Source organism: Protomyctophum parallelum (genome assembly GCF_964188405.1).
Source record: "Protomyctophum parallelum genome assembly, chromosome: 16".
Taxonomy (NCBI): Eukaryota; Metazoa; Chordata; class Actinopteri; order Myctophiformes; family Myctophidae; genus Protomyctophum; species Protomyctophum parallelum.
The window spans coordinates 31,523,304-31,545,865 of record NC_139711.1 but is presented as its reverse complement, the minus strand read 5'-3'; the positions used below and the strand labels follow the sequence as shown (position 1 = coordinate 31,545,865).

General features: G+C 43.9%; 1 protein-coding gene across 1 annotated transcript in view; it reads left to right on the top strand.

Moving 5' to 3' along the window:
- The window catches only part of LOC310873755 (protein diaphanous homolog 1-like), a gene marked incomplete at its 3' end in the record, with an annotated part of 344,698 nt that overhangs the window by 56,813 nt on the left and 265,323 nt on the right, over positions 1-22,562 (top strand). The window contains exons 8-16 of the mRNA XM_083786306.1: positions 116-255; positions 1,453-1,558; positions 1,948-2,058; positions 2,310-2,428; positions 5,658-5,774; positions 8,929-9,047; positions 13,441-13,505; positions 16,208-16,387; positions 19,712-20,278. Of these exons, the coding sequence (XP_083642432.1) occupies positions 116-255; positions 1,453-1,558; positions 1,948-2,058; positions 2,310-2,428; positions 5,658-5,774; positions 8,929-9,047; positions 13,441-13,505; positions 16,208-16,387; positions 19,712-20,278 (1,524 nt within the window). The remainder of the gene's footprint in view (positions 1-115; positions 256-1,452; positions 1,559-1,947; positions 2,059-2,309; positions 2,429-5,657; positions 5,775-8,928; positions 9,048-13,440; positions 13,506-16,207; positions 16,388-19,711; positions 20,279-22,562) is intronic.

Here is a 22,562-nt window from a genome sequence, read left to right as displayed (position 1 = left end):
AAAAGTTTGAGAACCACCACTGCCTTATCGTACCCTGCTGTGAAACAGTGATTCTAGAGGCATTCTTAGTGGGCTTCCATCTCCTCCTCTCTCATCCTCCATCCTCCCACTGCAGTATGGGCTGAAAGCCATGCTGGATTCACCCGATGGGATTCCTTTGCTGGTACGAGCCATCAACCCCAGGATACCGCTCATGATGACGGACGCCGTCAAGCTACTCTCCGCCATCTCCATCTTGGATCACTCAGACGACCTGTAAGTACTAGTTAAAGAGTGCAGTTTACCACGTTACATGACTCATTTGTCCGTTGAACTTCCCCAGCACTTGAGTAAGTCTGCTCCAAAGCTCAGAGAGCAGAAAACCATGACTCATTCCGGATGTCATACCGACAAGGCTTCATTGATGTTTTCCCTCAACTTCTACATCCAATTCAAAGTACTGATGGATGGTGCTTCACATACATGGGCACTAGAGTACACATTACTCTGTGTATTTATTATGAATTCAATGTTCACCATCTCAGCCATGAGTATTCAAGCAGTGTAATATACAGTCTTGTTACATCTGCAGAGGGATTCTTATTGAATCACCAACAGTGCACGGTCCCAGGGAAATAAATGTAATTCACAAACTCGTCGCACTCCTGAACTCACATTACTCAAACTACAGACAATCATAAAGTAGCACTCAATATAGCAAACAGGGGTTTGCAGAGTCATGAGTTGGTGTAATGATGTTCAAAAACACATTGGAAAGCAATGCATATAGCGTGGTAGAGAATAATATTCAACTTGGGGGAGAATCTACTGTGAACAGGTTAACAGGTGGGCTGGGTCTTAATGTATCACAGCGCAACAGTGATAGCGTTTTCGGAACAGATGGTTACCCAGATAGTCAGGGCAGGCAGACTGCACCTCCCGCTCACCCCTCTGGTCCATCTTTACAGAGGACAGAGTCCTTTAAAGAGGACGACTGGTGACCTACTCAGCAGTGCAGACACCATGCTGGAGCTCGTCCTTGGAACAGGTTGAGTCAGTGGTGCACAGACTGCCTGCTTGCCCGTCTAGCTGTCTGGCTGGCTGGCTGTCTCGGAGGCCGCAAGGACGTTTGTGTTAGAGGACAGAACTGAAACTGGGGGGAAAATAAGTGGTGATTAATGACCAGGCAAACAAATTGAGATGAATGGAATATTCAATATCATATTCAGCAAAATTTGATATTAATCAGCAGTATGAGTGATGAATCTTCAAGGAGATCCTTGCATTTTGATTTGATCAGAGGATGCATCAAATACTTTTAATTTATATTTTATTTAGTAAAGAATGTCGTTCTCATTTCACTTTAATTGCTGCAGTGTAATTTGCTACTCTCTCTCTGCCCAATGAAGCAAACAAACAAAGGCCTATTATTATAAAGCCTGTAACTGTGTGGTGGTGTTTCTGTGATGGCAGTCATGAACGTGTTCTGGAGGCCATAACAGTGGAGGCGGAAAAACTGGATATCGAGAGATTTCAGCCTCTACTTACGGGCATGAGCAAACATAATATCGCTCTAAAGGTACACACACGCACACTCACACACCTCCTGAATTCTGAAACACACATTATAACTTTCATACGAGGTCACTGGACCGTACCAGCATTTCAGTCTATGATTAAAATCAAAGATTTAACCACCTCACAAAATTGATGCCAAATCGTTTATCATACAGCAACACAACGTCCAATGCTCTGTCCAACAACACAGCAGACAATAAATTGAATTCACGTACAGTAATATTTCAATTGGTAGTTTTAGTTTTAGTTTAAAAACAACGTAGCACGGACGATCCTCTTTGAAAGGCGGTGGTGTCATTACCTGTTGTGTTTACCACCACTATCAAGCTAGCCTCCCTGTGGTGCGTGTCCCTTTGTAGTATATCGTGCTATGTTGTGTTTGTTTGTCAGGCTGGCTGCATTACGCTCATCAACGCTCTGATCAGTCGAGGAGAGGAGCTAGACTTCAGGATCCACATCCGCTCTGAACTGCTGAGACTGGGGCTCAAAGACCAGCTGACGGTAGGGAACACACTTGTGTGCGCGCGCACACACACACACACACCTTCTCAACTTCTTATTGATCTCCATGTGCGTGTGAACTCTCACACACACACACACACACACACACACACACACAGTGCCGACTCTAAAAAAGTTTTCTGTTGGTTGTCTAAACTTAGTTATTTGACTGACACGCTGTCTCTCACCTGCTGTCCCGATGATGTGCCTCTTCATCTCCCTCCGACCTCCTGCCGTCCGTGCCCCTGCAGGAGGTGAGGATGATCGAGAACGACGAGCTGAGGGTGCAGCTCAACGTGTTTGAGGAGCAGGCGGAGGAGGATTCTGAAGAACTCAGAGCACGCCTGGACGACATCCGCTTTGAGATGGAATATCCTTCAGGTCAAATTAGCCTAGGAATGCCTGGTATAGGCCAGGGCCATGTTTACAGGTCTGCCCTCGTTAAAACACACACAGAAATGTTTTTTCTCCTCATCATCACTTCTTTTTCAGGTCATTATTTTCTCTTATGTTGTTAAATTCAAATCACTATTGATTACTGTGGTGAAGTATGCAGTCGCGCGTTCACAGCCGAGGCTGTCGCCTTGCATTGTCACTGCATTTCCCATTAGCATGCGTGTCATGCACAGACACAATCAAGAATGAATTGACACCTTCAGTAACATTTAAAAATGAGTTTCATCTATCGGCATAGAGCTGAATTGAATTGACTCCTCGCACAATGTTAATCATTCGTTGACAGGATGACCCCCTTAATCTTCGCAGTAAATTAAAACATCATTAATCATTCTTGCTACAGTAGACTATAGGCAGGCCTGACATTTGACACTTTGTTGTCAATCAGCAGGCATCAGCATGGTTTGTGTTTCATTCTCGAAAACTAACTGTCAAAAAATGTGACAAGTCTGAAGTCTTTTATTAATGACATGAAAATGCAAACAAGACTGATGACATTGTGGCTCCCATGTGGATCTCAAACCTCATCCATAATTGGACAAGTTATCAGCCCAATCTGACCACCATGACTCACTCATCTGTGCTTTATGTATATGAGTGATGACGTCAGTCAGCTCTAGATTTGGGAAAGGTTTCACCACGATCCAACGCCGGTGACTTCCATCCATTATAAATTACAGGAGGTACTTCCTTAGAAATGTGTTGCTGATCGGTCCAGCGCTTTGCTAGGTTAGTCCTGGACGACACACGCACACACATGCACACACATACATGCCCCTCTGCTAAATGTTGTCAACAACAGGCATACAGAAATTCTCAGATTGAACAAAACAGGCCACTGTAACTTATTTTCGAATAAGCATATACTATATTTTATGTAGGTTACTTCACACTAGTTGTCAAGGTACTTGTCGTCTTCCCCCATGTAAATCGAGACTTGTCTTTCTGACTACCGTATATTACCAAATAGTAGCCCGGGCGTTTATAAGGACCTAGGCCGTTATTTGCCATAGGCTGTTATTTATTTTTGCACCGGCCTGCACAAGGCCATTATTTGGTTTCAGTATACATACAGTAACATACATGTAGTGCAAATATTGTCTGGAACTGGTATTACCGTAATAATAAAATAAAAAAACAAAGCTACAGCATTTATACAAGTATATTGTACAAAACAACATATAATAATACAGGGTTCCTACCGCCATGAAATTCAGTGAATACATTTTCATTTTAAAATACAGGCTGAAGAAGGTCAGTAGACCGAAAGCTTGCTAAATAAATACATTGATTGTGCGCAGATCTGAGTGTGCGGAGCTTCCCTTTATTTTTTCTCAAAATACAGGCCTAGAAAAGCTAATTTGGAATTAAAATGTTTGGATATCATTTCATAAATAACAACCTAACAACATAGTGTTAGTTACTTTTTTACATCTGTTCTTTTTTCCATGTTGTCTTGCTTGAGGGGATTGAGCATACAATATCCTCATTAATGCATAGGCCTGGAAATGTTGTAGAATATGAATTGTTAAAAAAAAAAACGCAAATTGGTGTCGGAACCTGGGCCGTTATTTGGTAATATACGGTATATTGAGTCTGTAGTTAGTATAAGGTGATTGGTATATGACAGTCTCACTGTACTGTAAAAGAAGGGTCGTAACTGCCGTGGTTTAGCGAATGTGATGTCAGTCACATCATGACTGTATTGCACCCTCCATACCGTTCACCTGGTGTGACAACCAATTACAGTTTATGGAAGCATGTGAATCTATAAACAGTTGTGTGTGCATAAAGGGCATAATTATGCGTATGCCTAATATGTCAATCACTAAACATTTGTTGAAGATTAGAACACGTACATTATCTGTCAAACACTCATTAATAACTTGATTCAGTGTTGCTGAGGGCAATAATTTGCACTTTTAAGATGGTATCAAATGTAAATGAAAGGTGGGAAAGCTCAAACATGTATGTAAAACAATCTTCAAATGAGCTCTTGACTACTTGAGTCTAGTGAAGGCTACATACATACTTCTATCTTGTCTTGTAACTTTAACACAACATTCTGCAACATGTAGCCGTTAAGTCGAGCCCTACAGTACTAACATACATAATTTTACATATTGTCTAATAGCTTAGGAACAGAATTCTGTTCAGTCGTGAGATTTATTTAGCTTGAATCCCTATGTATATCATGTTAAAATCAATAACTGGCTTCTCTTATATCAAGTCCAAATAAAAATACAATTAACCACAAATTCAAATTAAAGCAATCCTTCCCAAGAGGCTAATCTACCTCCTGAACCACTGCCACCCAAAATGTTTGGGTGAGTGAAATTAGTTTAGGTTGTTTTTGATATCTAAAGTCCCTGGTGTCACCACCACCACTCTGAGATAATTTAGTATAATCACCAAGTGTGTGGTCCGATCGATTGAATTGTCTGGTGTGTGCAGGTATAAAATAAAATAAAAAATCTGTTTGTGGTTTTAGGGTTACATTTTTTTAAATCTTAAGATTTGATAATCCTCTAGTGTGCACCCTGTGCCATCTGATGTGCTTTTATTGATCAGATCTCCATTATTTCATATATTCTAAGTGCATTTTGTTTTTGTTTTCCCCCTTGAGAACTTTTCATAGCAATACCAAAATGTTTTGTATTTAAATGGGAGTAGAAATGAATGTTGAACCGAAGAACTCAATTCTGTATTTTTGCTGTTCTGATTTTCACCACCAGGTGTCTCAATGGTACCGTTGGGGTGGTGCATTCATTTTCTCATGCACAATAGATCTGATAACCCGCAGTTGAAGCTCAATGACAGACACTGAAATGAAACCATATACCCTAAAATGTTGGACAAACTGGTTTGAAATACACTTTTTGCCTAGCCTGCTGTCTTAACTTAACTGTGGAAAGAATGTTATGTCAAGCAGGGTGTTTTTGCTACCAGGACCTATATGCCTGCCTGTAAATTGCCGGCTCTCTATAATACTTATTTTCCTCTATTAGGGACATAATTATACGGTACAAATGTTGCCATATAGAAATATGAATCCGCTTCTCACTATGTGACCACATATTTAGACCATGTGAATGCAGTGTATTCATGTGTTTGTCATCGGTCCTTAACTGGTGTTCCTGTACCGATGTGAGGGAGGTGTTTGATATCCTCCTCAACACAGTGAAGGATTCCAAAGCCGAAGGCTACTTCCTGTCCTTGATGCAGCACCTGCTGCTGATCCGCAATGATTATCTGGCCAGGTAACGCGCACTCACACGCAAACACACAAAACTCATCAATATATAAAGATTTAAGGGCCCCAGGCCTTTTTAAAGGCCCTCAGATACTCTGTGACTTATAGATTGTTGTCTAATGAATAATGGATGAATGAATGAATAACATAATAAGGCCTGCAATTCCAAGCCACGTTCCTGTCGAGTTCACAAAAAATGTGTACGGGCACACACGAGCACTGGCAACTGCATATAATATGCATGTTGAATTCTCATACGTGTTTGGCTTTGCAAGTATGCCCTTAGTACACCACGACAAATGTATGGCCAAAACACAACGTCACTGTCGGGCAGAAACCATGTACGTCCAACTTCCAATACATTTCATTGGTTAAATATTTTACAACCCACAGACAGATGTTCAACCTAGCCTCCCTATAATGTCATTATAGGAGAAAGCTTAAAAAATAGCCAATCTACAAGTTCACAACATAATCACAACTCTATTTGTCCTGCATTGTGTGACGCTGTCATCCAACAAAGTATAAAATTGCGCATTCATTTATGAAAAACTCGAAATATTTCTGCCTGATGGTGACTATATATTGACAGCCATATGGAGGATGACTCTTCCTTATACTTCCATTCCTTCCACCCCCTCCTTCCTCTCAAAATAGCCTCCCCCTTTCCAATCTTGGTGTTTATTTTCCAGCACGCCATCCTACAGCTGTGAAATTAATACATGCAAAAGAGTCCAATTCCATTTTAATAGAAATGGGCACCTTCACCCGTTATCACCAGAAATATGCTAATATGCCTTGCGGAGCCCCCCGGGGTGTTTAGCCAAGGAGAGAATGAGTGGAACGCAAGATGGGGATAGAATAATAGAACAAGCAAGTCCAGAGATGGTGTGCTAGCCGTTGAGTGAGCTGCACACAGAAGTTTGCACACGCACACCCACGTGCACACCCACACTCATGCACACATACAGTATGCACACAGTTGTGCTGAGCTGTCAGCGTTGCTGGAGAGGTCGTTGTGTCAATTGCATTAGACGGGAAGGAAGTTGAGGTTGATGTTGAACACTGGCTAGGATGAAGTGGGGGGGGGGGCCTGGGGAAGTGGAAATTATTTTAGAATAACATTCTAACAAAGGTAGACTCGTCTATTGGGACAAGCTAGCTTTCCCTGCATTCTTGCCTTTCCAATTGCACATAGCCATCATGTGACTCTCTCTGTCTGCTTTCTCCTTAATATTATAGCTATACTATACTCTGCTTCTGCCCTCGGCGACCCCTCTCTAATGTCCTTGGCTGGAGTGTGTTCTCTTTGTTTAGTTTTCTTTAACCTCCGTCCGCCCCCCTTTACTCGCTCCCTAGCCTCCATTGCCCTCCAGGTGATCAGAGCAACACAATAGCACTGGTATGTAATAGAGTCCACAGAGAGACCGAGGGAAGGAGAGTAGAAGAAAGTGCAGCTTGGAAATTACACTGGTGGAAAGGGAGAGATGTGGAACGAGGCAGAGGCACAAAGGAACAGCAAGCAATGGAGAAATGTGCTAAATTGGTAGGTGGACAGGAGCGGAAAGTGAGCAAGGGCGGTAGAGGTAGATTGAACGGACGTGTGCAGCCGGCCAGTGACTGACAGGATGCATGCTACTAGGCCGTTTTTTTGTTTTGTTTTTGGGCTCTGCAGTGCTTTTCATTCTGGCCTGGAGATGCAGTACTGAAAATGAACCAAAATGAGGACTGACGCAGCCCAACAGAACAGAACAAATGCACACAAATAATACATTCAGTTTCCCCCCGACCCCCACACAGTATGGTGTGCAAACTGTGCATGCTTGTTTTCTACACACACACGCACGCATGCACGCACTTTAAAATATTCCGTTAGCCAGTATTTACCGGCCACTGGCTGAATAGAATTTCATTTGGCCGGTAATTAAGAATGATGATGGCCGTTTTGGCCGGTAAAAGAAACGTGTAAATGCTACACAAACACAGCATGAGATTACAGATTTCAATTGGTATAAAATCATACAATTCTGTCTTGAGAACAAGAGTAAGTACATTTTATTTATAAAGCACCTTTCTTAACACGGTTACAAAGTGCTGTACAATGAACGCAATACATTCAATCAAAATTAAAACAGGACAGTACAACAAGCAAATAAGAACAACATAATCAAGGTCAAATAACATCGGGAAAATGTTTCTGTTAAAAAAAAAAAAACTTAAAAATATTGACAGACTCAGCGTCAGACTCAACAGAGGAGCTGCTATAATTGAGCACCTTGCCATTACGTCTGCCATATAATTGGACTTCATAGTCCAAAGCACTGGAAGTCATCAATTTAGCTTTCATTCAAACCTTGTTATTTGTCATCCAAAGCACTCAGGGTGGTTGGTTGATGAAGTGCCTGATTCACAATTTTCCACAATGGAAACCTGCTGGGATTCCGGTCAGGGTACAAAGAAACTATTTATATATATTATAATTTTTATTTCAAGTACTGTACTCCAGTACTTGAAAATTTGACTGAGAATTTGAGCAACTTTCACTTAGTAGTGGAGCAATATAACTTTGACTGACTTTTCCAAAACAGACACTAGATGTCTCTCTTGCTCCACGGATAAACCTCAGATATAAGGGGAACAAATGGTGAAGTGTAGAGATGGAGGAACAAATATGAGAGAGAGACAAAGAAAGAGAGAGAGAGAGAGAGAGAGAGAGAGATGAAATAAATAAAGTATTGAGTTTGTGACTCTGGGAGCATCACACAGGGTCAGAGAATCAGACACCTCCAAAATTGAGTGTCTGTGTGAAACCAGCTAGATCAGACACAGGACGCTGCACACGCGCACGCACACACACACACACACACACACACACACACACACACACACACACACACACACACACACACACACACACACACACACACACACAAATCCCACTCTCACACAATCAATCTTTGTGACAAGAAAGTGAAGTTGTCACGCTTATGCGGACAGCCAATCTCAGTCGCAAAGACAAAGTGACACGCGTGTCTGTGTGTGTGTGTGTGTTTTATTGGGAAAACTGAACACTGCTCTGAGAATATAACGCACATCACACCCAGTTCTAGTAACACTTGCAAATGTGGTGGTGTTTTTTTTTTTTACCTGTCCTCCCTTAGGCCTCAGTACTACAAGTTGATGGATGAGTGCATTGGTCAGATTGTGCTTCACAAAAATGGTGCCGACCCAGACTTCAAGTGCCGTAACCTTATCAACCTGGATGTTGAGGGTTTGATAGGTGAGCTACAAGCACACGTGCACTAGACCCGCACACACCCGCACACACACACACACACACACGCACACACGCACACACACACACACACACAGCAGGAATTGAATGGGCTGCAGACAAATACAACATTTCACATATTTCCCCCCATGTTGTTTGAAGGCCATTTTCTTCCATTTGATTCACGCTTGAGGGAGAGCACTGTTTGAGGACACGGTTGGACGATTGAAATGAAGTCACACTCCTCCCCCCAATCTCAAATGAAAGCTCTCACGAGTGAACACGCATGCAAGCACGGTCACATTGTTTGACATTCACACACACACACACACACACACACACACACACACACAAATGCATACACGCACAGCACACACACGCAGCCATATTATGATGGATAGATGACAAAGCAGGTGGAGTGCCCCAGACACACCACCGGATGGTGCCAGAGAGAGACATGTCAGTGTGGGTTGTAGATTACAGCTACAAGTCTCGCTATGGTAGCTGCAGTCTTGTGAAGTTTTTAACAATTGATATTTCTTAGTCCCTGTTTAAATTACTTCATTTTAAGCACCATGCTAAAATGCTACCTTTTCCCAGGCAATGTCACTGAAGGCGTCAAACTGAGACAGGCCCTAGCTACACCATGATGCATGTAGTCACATCGTTTGAAGATTTGAATCCGCCACATGACACCTGCCACTGGCCACCTGTCTCTCACATTATTCTCACATTGTTTCCTGTCTGCCTTCACTATGTGCTGTCCAGAATCCAAAACAATGCCTCCACCATTATATACAGTATGTAATAAACACAAGCATAGTCCATTGACTAAACTAAAGTTAAACTGAAAGAACAGAGTGGGCGTTGAGAGGCCATGTCTCCAGAGTTCAAAACTCCTTCCTGGTGTCTCTCTGTTGCTCACAGTAGGAGGCTCTAATTGTGCTGCTTCTAAATGTGTCCTGCTGTGACTCACACACACACACACACACACACACACACACACACACACACACACACACACACACACACACACACACACACACACACACACACACATTGGCTGCCCTCCTTTAAGGCTGCCAGTGTTATTATCGGTGGAAAGCAGCCCAATTCTGCCCTGCATGCATTATTTAGTGTTTTTCTTTGAACTCTGAAATTCTGCACACAGGTTTTTTCTCTCTCTCTATTAGAAGCCTGTCCCATTTAGCCTCGCTGCCACGACAGACGAAAGCAACCCCCCTCCCCGCATCACACACCCAGTAACTGTATATACTCAAACAGAAACACACACACACACACACACACACACACACACACACACACACTGAAAGATATGTGGGCTGGCCTGCAATTTTATCTTCCATTTCTTTTCATGTTATCCACCAGCCGTTTCTGCACTCTCTCTCTCTCCTTCCTCTGCCTAACTGTGTGTGTGTGTGTGTGTGTGTGTGTTTGTGTGTGTGTGTGTGTGTGCGCGCGTGTCGTTTTTATTCCTTGCCCATTATTTTTGTTACCACTTGGCATTTCTTTCTGTGCACACCTTCTCGTTTCCCTTGCCATTAACTTTTATGTTCCCTGGCTTTTCGTGCAGCTTTCCATCTGAGCATTTTCAACACCTCTCTATATTTCTTTCTCCCACGTCTCATCGTTTCCCCCCATGTGGCTCTGAGGCACCATGGGTTGCTGTCTTTCATTTAGTCGCCGCGTGGCACTCATCCATTGTGCCTTCACTGCAGACTGCTCAGTGTGCCCATCTGTACACCTCAACACTATTCCTGCTGGTCAGTCTTAACTAGTAGACCCAGCTAACCATGTACTGTACACAGCCTGGCACTGAAACAGCAGACCCTTAATATCACATGGGAAAATAGCTGAGGTGTAGAGACCGTGGTTATTTTTGTGTCCACCAGGCCGAAGGCATGGGAGAGAGTATGTTTTGCACTCCGTCCGTGTGTCCGTCCGTCCTTCCGTCCGTCCGTTATCAGCTAATCTCCAGCACCGTTGGCCTGATCCATGCCAAACTGTGCACACACACTCCCTGGATGCCAACGACGAACCTCTTCCCCAAATATTCCTCAACGGCCTTTTATAGCACCACCATGAGGCAGATTTAGGCAAAACACATTTCTGTAGATAACTCGTACACATTTTATCCATACATCACACAATTCGGTATACACTATCTTCATAGTCATGTGATCAACACGGATCTGCACAGTTTCCCATCTTCCATCCTGATTGGCTAAGATTGGCTTCCAAAGCTCACATGATTGGTCCGTTTCGAACAAAATGCCACAAATCACAGTGTCCAATTTCCCTGAAATTATACACACCCATTTCCACTAGGCCGAGGAGGACATGCCACTATTTGTTTTACCAAATCAGCCTCACAGTGGCGCTATAACAGGCCAATTCCTGTTTTTACCTGCATCGATCTGTATACAATGTATGTTTGCACACTCTCTAGAGGCCATGGAAAAACATTGTCCCTGCATTCCTCCACATCTGCCGGTTATAGCGCCACCATGAGGCCGATTTCTGCAAAACACATTGTTTATGTTAGTTGCACAGATTTCATCCAAATCTCACGCAAATCGGTACACATGATCTCTGTAGTCATGTGATCAAGACGAGCCTGTTGGATTTCTCAGATTTTACACTGATTAGCTAAGATTGCCTTCCAAAGTTTTCAGGAGTAGCCCGTTTTGTACAAAATGCTGCACATGTCCTGCTCATCGAGAATTCTATCCTCAGAGATGCTATGGGTGATCTGGCTCTGCATTTCCTCAACAAAATGAATTTGTTGCAAGAAACAAAAAAACATGTTTAAATTACTCCTAAACATTTTGCCAAACATCACACACACTCCTATCCTCCTGGTGGAGACCTGTGCCCAGAAGGGCACTTTTTCTAGTTTATTCTGTACTCACTGAAAAATGGCATTACCGGAAAAAAAGTTAAAGCAAATGTAAGATGTAATCTAGGAGGAGATGGGGAGAGAGGGGGAGTGAGGGTGTCTGTTGTCTGAGTGGGTGGTGTGGGGTAGTGATGGATAGGGAGAGAGGGGGAGTGTGGGTGTCTGTTGTCTGAGTGGGTGGTGTGGGGTAGTGATGGATAGGGATAGAGGGGGAGTGTTCGTGTCTGTTGTCTGAGTGGGTGGTGTGGGGTAGTGATGGAGTACTGGAGTAGCCTGGTTAATAAACCAGACTAATATCGCACGGACTGCGGGATATTAGTCTGGGGAGGCTCAGCTTGGATTTCATTTCCAGGGGGAGGGTTGAAACATTTTCTCTTTGACGCAATTGGTCAGAGCTACTGCCAGTCAAAGGTCTCAAGCATTGAAAGTCACTGTACCAAAGCCCGCCCATATTGCATACCGTGTCCCGATTGGCCGCCCCATTTCTCTGGTGTAGGAAATGGGCGTACAATTGAGCCTCTCCAGACCGTAATCCGCCGACAGGCAATTTATTTTTGCCAACGGCTGATTCGGTCTGGTTTATTAACCAGGCTAGTGATGGAGGAGATGGGGAGAGAGGGGGAGTGTGGGTGTCTGTTGTCTGAGTGGGAGGTGTGGGGTAGTGATGGAGGAGATGGGGAGAGAGGGGGAGTGTGGGTGTCTGTTGTCTGAGTGGGTGGTGTGGGGTAGTGATGGATAGAATCAGGAGAGAGGGGGAGTGTGGGTGTCTGTTGTCTGAGTGGGGTGTCTGTTGTCTGAGTGGGTGGTGTGGGGAGAGAGGGGGAGATAGGGAGAGAGGGGGAGTTTGGGTGTCTGTTGTCTGAGTGGGTGGTGTGGGGTAGTGATGGATAGAATCAGGATGCAGCAGATAGGATCTTCCTATTGCAGATTACTCTTGCTCTGTGTATAACTTTAGTTCCTTTTTCCAAAAGGTGACAAAACATTCCCTGTTTCGGGGCAGTTTGCCATAGCTTCATTTGAACTGGAACCACATGCCACCTTCATTATCTATTTCCGATTCAAATGTGCTGCTGAGCCCATTAACCCATTTAGGAATGAGGCCGATTGGGTTAAAATAAGCTATGGGAAACTGACCCGGACAAGAGGACAAGATTATGCCACTTTCTGGAAAAGGAAACTACACTTATGCACAGATTCTATCGTCTCACCCATCTCGACTTTGAAAAGTGTCAAATGAAAAATAAAGCAGGTGTCAGGGAGAAGGACAACCAGCCGTGTGTAAGAAGCACGTTTGCTCATGTTTGGTGTGAATGTGAGTTTGTGTGTGTGTGTGTGACTGTGTGTGTGTGTGTGTGTCTGTGTGTGTGTGTGTGTGTGTGAACAGCATGTGCCAGACCAAAAGGCGTAATGTCTTCACAGCCCAGACATGAGCAGGTGCATTGTCTGAATCCCGCCCCTCCTCTTTTGTCTCTGCTACAGACAACATGGTGGATCAAACCAAGGTGGAGTCCAGTGAGGCCAAGGCCACAGAACTGGAGAAGAAGGTGACCTCTTTCACACACACACACACACACGGACACGGGCACACGGACACGGGCACACACACACACACACACACACGCACACACACAGTAACATCCTGAGTGTTCATTTAACGTAACAAATGTAACCAAATGGACCCCTGTGACCCTGTCAGGGTGTTGTAGCTATATTTGAATTCTGAAAAGTAACAGTTTTCGACATGCTGTATGAGGTTTCCACCTGACAGCAATGATATGGGGAAAAAAATAAGGAAATGATGTACCGTCTGTAAATGCTAATCTATCCATGCGTATACACATGCACACACGCACACAAACGCACTGGTACTCAGCGGAACCCTAATGAGATTCTATGCGGCTAGTCTCTTCGCCTGACAAGCGGCGACAAATGAGAAAGAAGATATGAGAGGAACAGCGTAGAACACGAACACACATCTCTGACAGGCACCCGACAGAGAGATGCTCTCTAAGGCTGGCAACAGACACACACACACACACACACACACACACACACACGTGCAAATGCTCACGGAGGGGGTAAATGCCTTGATTGTGGGGGGGTGCTACCCCGGTGTTTCTGTCCTATTATAGGAGTGACAGGATAATTGCAAAGAGGAAGCACAAACCAGTCCCTGCCATGTGCACGCGCACACAGGCACACACCACCACCATCATACACATGACAACGTGCACTGACCACACACACACACACACACACACACACACACACAAACACTTTTGTGAATCGGATGTGCCCCATAGTGCTTGTTGGGTATGATGGGGTAATTGCACCCAGTCCCTCCGGCAGGGATTAGGGATGAGGCTGTCAGGAAGCTGACAGTGAGAGGAAGGAATACGCTGTCTGCAAATTAAACATCTTTGTGTATGTGTGTGTGTTTGTCTGCACGCATGTGTGTACAGTATTTTGAGTTTGTCACAAATCCTCGAAAGTTGCTGAATGTGAGAAACTTTGAATTTGTGTTTGTTTCAGCTTCTTAAAAAACAAAGACAAGGAGTGCATTAAAAGTGAAGTGAGAAGAGAAGTGAGATTATTTAAGTACTGCGTGGGAGCCGAGACATTAATTGGCCTTCAATTGTGCTGTAAAGTGTACAATGAAATTGAACGCGCCATGCTGCAGGAAATAGCTTCTACAGGTCTTTGAAATATGGAAATAGCCTCAGCTGCCAGGAGACTAAACACACACACACACACACACACACACACACACACACACACACACCCATGCACATTCTTTGGAGAAAAGAGGTAAAGTGTTGGACTGTTGGATTGAATATGCATTGGGTGATGTTCAGATTTCTATTTTTTTTAACTGCTTCACAAATTATCATCTCTCAAATGAATGATTCATGAATGGTTTGACCTTTTGCAGCCTCTTGGCCAAACTTTACCTACAGTCATTTGGCCACTCCAGACAGAGTTTTTAATATGAATTAGGGCTGCTCTATTATGGCAAAACTTTGGGTAATATTGAGATCACAATTTTCTAACAATATTAGTGATTGGCTTTGGAAACCTCATGCATTTATCGATCCCTTTAACAATAACTGTCTGTTGTAGAATCGGCTGTCATGACGAGACTAGCCTGAACGGACGTAGCACATGGAAGAAACACGTTATTCCGACCAGTTCCTGGCTGGCCAGGGGGAGGTAGTTTAGAGACCAGGATTACTGCTTTTGTTTGTGAGGGTACCTACCCTAGGGGACACGGGGAGAACATGCAAACTCCACACATGAGCTTGATTTATAATGCAAAACAAAATGAGTGTCGTTGCGAAACAGAATGCCGCAAAATAATAATTTTGCAAATGATTTGGAAGCCAAAATTGTAATTATAAATATGTAAAATATGATTAATAATAAAATTCCTAACATTGCATTTACATTTTCAAGCCATGCATTCCACAACCTCAATCTCCACTGCCCAAATCACTCATTTCACATCACAAACACCTGGCATCACCAGTGAAAGCTGGGCTAGAGGAACCAATGCATGGGTTTAGCTGTGCTGTGGCTTAAAGCCAGTGCCTCCACTGTCTTTAGAACTGAGCCAAATGTGGTTGGACAGCATCTCAAACAGCTGTGTTTCACAATCTGGTCAGACCGAGTAAAACGCTGGCATCAGACTCCGATACAAGGCAGCATTCATGTTTGATTTATTTTATTTTTCATAGTTTTCAACAACTGACTGAAAGAACAACATGAGCGCTATCAGCTGCCTGTGGTTTATTCCACATTTTCCTGTGCTCAAACTAATCGGTCGTTTCAGTTGTGTGAGATCCACTCCAAAAAACAACTGTTCTTCTAATGAATAGTGGCTAATGAACAGGTTTACAGACTAAGCCATACTCGGCACACGACACGAGGTACTGATTTGAACATTTGCACGTGATATATGTTACGTATTGCACGTGTAACTTACTGTAGCTATCGGACATGTGTTTTCCTTGGTGTTCAGGTGGAGTGTGAGTCAGGAGAACATGTTTGTTTGTCTGGCATCATGTACTGATGCATATCTGATTGCATTGTTATGTTTTCACTCTGCTACTGCCTAACTGTGTGTGTGTGTGTGTGTGTGTGTGTGTGTGTGTGTGTGTGTGTGTGTGTGTGTGTGTGTGTGTGTGTGTGTGTGTGTGTGTGTGTGTGTGTGTGTGTGTGTGTGTGTGTGTGTGTGTGTGTGTGTCAGCTGGATGCGGAGCTGACATCGCGCCACGAGCTGCAGGTGGAGTTGAAGAAGCTGGAGGGAGACTATGAGCAGCGTCTGCTCGTTCTCTGCCATGAGAAGGAAAAGCTGGTCTCTACCAAGCAGGAATCAGACAGAGATAACCAGGGACTGCAGCAACAGCTTAGCACACTGAATGAGAAGGTATACACACACACACACACAGTCTCTGTGATGGAGGTCGAGAATATAAATAAACCGACAATGCAGATACAATACACTACTGTTGATCAGATTAGGTCATGACAGAGGTGCAATTGGAAGGTTATGGCATGGGAATTGGATTCAATGCAAGGCAGTAAAAATCATACTGTTGCTGTTATACCACAGTTTACGTAATTATTAATATGTGTTATTACAAATGGAAAAGAAAAGACAGTTCTTTACACAGCACACTACAGCAGCTGTTGCCACAGTAGGTTACATGTTAGTTAAATAAGGTGGATGCCTTTTGGACATTTGGACATTAACACAGTAACTGGTAGAGGGGTAATAACCGCCATACCGGCGGTATGGGGGCCGGCAATAACCGCGGTAATAAAAATCCCATACCGCCCCAGCCCTAAGACAGTCAGTACTTTGAGGCAATACAGCGCCCAGCAGGTGGGGAAGTGTGTACTTTCGGTTCGTTGGACGGGATCTAAAAACAAGTGACATTGAGTTAGCAGATCAGGATGCACCTTTTGCTTATTGCACCGTGGGATGTCCCCTAGGTTATAGAAAAGTTATAAGAGGGAGATAATTTAGAGTTTGTAGGAAAGGGGGGGAGGGGGGGTGTGGAAGGAGAAAAGAGGAAGAGACAGGGAGTATGTAGCTGTCAGAACCCCTGCTGCCATACCAGCTGGACTCTGCCTAACAGTGACACTCAGTAAACACATGCATGCACGTTCACCACATGACCCACAACAGTCTGACTGGATCTGGTGTGCATGCGTGCGTGTCAGTTACAGTTGAACACAGATCGCCAGGCACGCCAGATATAAACTGGCTGATGCTAGCAGAATAATTTCTTCTGTACGCACAAATGCACACGCACACGCGCGCACACACACACGTCCAACATCCTCAACATTAAACAGCCAACCATCAAAGAGGCTTCACATCCTGAGATGCCTCTCTGTATTTGTGTCTGAAGCACTGCCCAGCATGGATTTCTTCATATGTAGACCTCTCTCTCCACTGTCCCTCCACGTGATGCCTCTTCAAGCACTTCATCCTTTGCCTTCATAAGACTCAGAGCCCCCCCACGCCACCGCCACCACCATGTCTGTCACTATCCGTCTCTCCGAGTCACAAGACACAGCGGCAGACGCGCACAGATGCATGCAACCACCAGCAGATGCACTTGTGTACCTGACTCTGCATGCACAAACTCACTTGTACAAACAAAGCACATCTTCTGAACTAACACACTGCTGGCACATGTGTTTTCTCGTCGTCACACAATTTGTGTCTGTGTACACACAAACCATTCTTTCACCTATATGTATACTTTACCATACACACAATTTACATCAGCCAGTTTGACTGATACACACAGCTAAAGGTAAATAACATTCATTGTGGGTGTGTTACCTTTAGGTGTTCATTTAGGTGTTTATGTTTAGGTGTGTTCCTGTACTGTTCTGTACATCATGCTGACACAGAAGAATTCCTCAGTGAAACACAATTCCAAGTAACAAATATAGCTGCAAGCAGCGATAAGGCGGGACCAAGGAGATAGAGAGAGAGACAGAGAGAGAGAGAGGACAGAGAGTGTGGGGAGAGAGAGAGAGAGAGAGAGAGGGTGGAGACAAAGAGAGAGGGTGGAGACAGAGAGAGTACAGAGAGTGTGGAGACAGAGAGAGGACAGAGAGTGTTGAGACAGAGAGAGGACAGAGAGTGTGGAGACAGAGAGAGAGGGTGGAGACAGAGAGAGTACAGAGAGAGGACAGAGAGTGTGGAGACAGAGAGAGAGGGTGGAGACAGAGAGAGAGAGAGTGGAGAGAGAGAGAGAGGGGGGGGTGGAGAGAGAGACAGAGAGAGGGGGGAGTGGAGAGAGAGAGAGAGAGAGAGAAGACAGAATACACTTATTACACTATTACACCACTATTACACTTTTGCACTATTACACTTATTACACTATTACACTTATTACACTATTACACTACTATTACACTATTATACTTATTACACTATTACACTATTACATTACTATTACACTATTACACTTATTACACTATTACACTACTATTACACTATTATACTTATTACACTATTACACTACTATTACACTTATTACACTATTACACTACTATTACACTATTAGACTTATTACACTATTACACTACTATTACACTATTACACTATTAGACTTATTACAATATTACACTATTACACTTATATTACACTATTACACTACTATTACACTAATAGTACACTATTACAAATTTGGACTTAATACACAATTTCACTATTAAACTATTGCACTACTTTTACACTTATTACACTATTTCACTATTACACTAAATACACTTATTACACTATTAGACTTATTACTCTATTACAGTTACTAGTATCTCTATTATTATGATGATTGTCATGTCCTAGTGATAGATAGAGAGAGAGAGAGAGAGAGAGAGAGAAATATGCACAAATAAGAATCACAGGCCGAGTTGTCACTACCCGGATTTGAACCAGTGACCCTGTGGTCCAAAGGTGAGAGCTCTACCGACTGAGCTAAGCAGACTCTGTCAGTTGACTCATTCTATACAGTAACATGCAGTATAGGTATTAGCTCTGCCAACCGTATTTGGAAGACGTATTGGTTGCATGAGAGGTTTCACAAGACATATTTTTTTTATTGGCTCATAAAAACTTAATTTTTTCACTTAAAAGAAATCTGTTACGATTTTTTGTTCGTATAAGTCCAAAGTTCAAGTCTAGACGTTTTTGTGCATTTTGATCAAAGATTCTGGGAGAAGATACATTTGAAATGGTTTTCATATATTTCAAATTGGTGGGTAATCTAAAGGTCAGAGGTCAAAAGTCAGAATATGGAAGTTGTTCGGCATGAGGAGACAAATATGTGTATCAAAGTGTCATTTCCAACGGTCAAACAGTTCATTAGATATGCACATTCAAAGTTTGCATTTTCAACTTAATTTTCAATTTCAGTGCTATAGCGCCACCATTTGGCCAATGGTCATGGGCTTCACATAGTCACCGTTTGGCATGGCCCTCTACCAGATTACCGAGTTTCACGAAAAGCGACTGCACGGTTCAGTCAGAACAGCTATTTTTGGCGGAAGAAGAAGGAGAAGAAAAAAAACTACAAAAACAAGAAGTGACCAAAGTCACTGCGTGTCTTCTTGGTCCCTTAATAATGACAGTAACCCAACTAATTTCTCTCTCCCAATTTCCCATGCTCTATCATCTCTCTTTTCCCGTTGTCTATCCCACTGTGGTCTTTTCTATATCTCTCTGAAGATTGAGAAGCTGTCCAAAGATCTAGAAGAGGCCAAGACCAAAGTTATCACAATTACTGTTCCTGCGCCAACCCCAGGGGCGCCCCCTCCCCCTACTGCCCAGCCTGTCCCTGGACAAACGGGTGTTCCTCCCCCACCTCCCCCACCACCCCTTCCTGGCCACGTGGGGATCCCACCTCCGCCGCCGCCTCCACCACCACCACCCTTACCCGGGCATGTTGGTGGCTTTGCACCCCCTCCACCTCCACCTCTACCCGGGCAGATGGGTGGCCCTCCTCCCCCCCCGCCCCCTCCACCCTTGCCAGGTATGCCAGGGCCACCACCACCTCCTCCTCCTCCCCCACTCCCTGGCATGGGTGGACCCCCAGGGCCCCCACCCCCTCCGCCCTTACCCGGGATGGGACCGCCACCGCCGCCACCACCTCCCGGTGGTCCGGGCCTTCCACCGCCTCCTCCGCCCGGCATGGGTGTCTGGACACCCCCACCACCCCCACCACTCCCATTCGGTCTCGAGGCTAAGAAGGAGTACAAGCCTGAGGTGCAGCTGAAGAGAGCCAACTGGAGCAAGGTGAGTGGGACAAGAGCGTGTGACAGTGCCACCATTACCATATGAGATACCACTTCTCTCCGTTCTACATTGTGGCCATTCAGCGTTTATAATAATAATATTCATATTCCATTCAGCGTTTATAATAATCATATTCATATTCCATTCAGCGTTTTTCCGAACAGTATGTATACTGTATATGTATGTTTGTTCCTTCAAAAGAGCAATCACAACTTTGCCCACTGCGTGGCACATGCATTGTTCTACTGTGATTTATGAGGCTTCATTTTCTGCACACATAACTTAATATCTGGAGGCCAATCTGGCAAATTAAACTAGCCAGCTTTTACTTTAGGAATGCTGAGGCCAGAGAGGCTGCCTGACACCTACTGTAACACAGGCCTATATCACTATTACTACTCACAGGTGGCCAAAACTCTATCTAGACTTTTCATGCTACCAACGTTCTTCTTTATCATTTATTGAGTTCATTACACGTTTACCTTAAATAGCATGTTTATATGTGAACAACAAAACGTCATGAATTATGTATGTGTTAAATTATTCTACGGCATTTTTAACGGTGTATATAGTATCAGGCAAATATCGTTCCGAAGCTCAGCCTCCCAAAATATATATTCATGCCCCAGTGCATTTATCTCTAGTGGGAATATGATGCGTGTTGGATCATTTATCATTTATAAGTGAAATTTCACGTATTCTAATGGGGAGTGTGCATGGCGCTTCTCTGTGTGCTATAGCCAAGGGTATATCCATGTTTGTGCGTGTGGGTGACACTACAGTAAGAATGAGGTGTTAACGCTGAGAGAGAGAGAGAGAGAGAGAGAGAGTGCGTGCGTGTGTGTGTGTGTGTGTGTGTGTGTGTGTGTGTGTGTGTGTGCGCACACACACGTGTGTGTATCTATGTGCATCATGATCTTTCTCTCATCTGTGATGGTTGAAACATCAAAACGGCCCTGTCCCTCTTTAGCCTGAAGCTACTGTTTAATGGCTTCACTCGACTTCTTGAGCATTCAGTCTCTCTCTCTCTTTTTCTGACGAGGATGTCACAGAAATTGTTTTTTAATAAGCCTGGTTCTTTTAACTGGGCTGCTCAAAGATAATTAAATTGCGGCAAGAAAGGACAGCGTTCTTTTGTAATTTAAATTAACATCCCCCCCACTCGCTCTCACCCTCCTTTCACGCTCTCACACTTTCCCAGTCCTTCAATCCCCCCCTCCGCACACTCGTACACACACTCCCTGAGGCTGCGTCCATAATGAAAGGCATCATATCTGTGAACTTACTATCCCCTCTCTCCCCCCCCTCTCTCGCTGTCTTTCTTGCTGTGTTCACGCTGTCTTTTTGTTAGGAAGAAGAAACACACACGCACACATACACAAAGTTAATTGCAAGTTGTGACTGGAATGAAAAGAGAGTGAAGGAGTGGGCGGTGGGTCAGGGGGTGAAGCAAGGAGGAAGACAGAGGGAGGGGGGTACTGATGAAGAGGAGGCTATCTCTGTCTGAACTAAACTTTGTGTCATCCATCCTATTTGACACTGTACCTTTTCTCCTTCCCCTCCTTTCCCCTTGTCAGTACCCTCCCTCCTTCCATTCCACCACCCATCCGTCCCTTCATCTATTCCTTGGGGTTAAAGGTATATTCAGTGATTTCACTTAATTCAAATATCACTTATTTTTTTGTTTTGTTGTGATAATCCTCTCTACTATAGAGTGTGCTGCCCATATAAGGAGTTCCTCCCTGTCCCCAGTTAACCCCTGGGGGTCAAAAAACCTTAGGTTTCGTTTTTGACTCTCTATCCTGATTGGACGAAAGGCTGGGTCCCACAGCCAAAAACGAAACCTAAGGTTTTTTGAGTGAAATCACTGAATATACCTTTAACATTGGGAAGTTTGTTATTTTGGTGTCTCTTGACTCTTACTGAAGAGAACTTCTGAAAGTGGAGGATGGGCCTCTTTGTCTTCTATAAGCCCTGTGGAGCAGTGACCACCGACACGCTTCTCTCGGGCAGAAATGTCAACGTGTATCTTACTGTTTCTTCTTCCCGTTTTATTTTTGTATTTTTATTTTATTTTTTTTCATAATCACATCCACCTGTGAGCCTACAGTATGTGAAAGATAAATTGTCATGCACAGCACAAGGAGATGTAACTTTGTCAGCACAATACACATGGATGAGATCACGTCCCTCACGTGCGTCTCTTCCTTGTATCTCATCTCCTCCTAGTTAACGACGCATGGGAGAGATGTGAGGTTGATGAGAAGACCAATGAATCCATTTG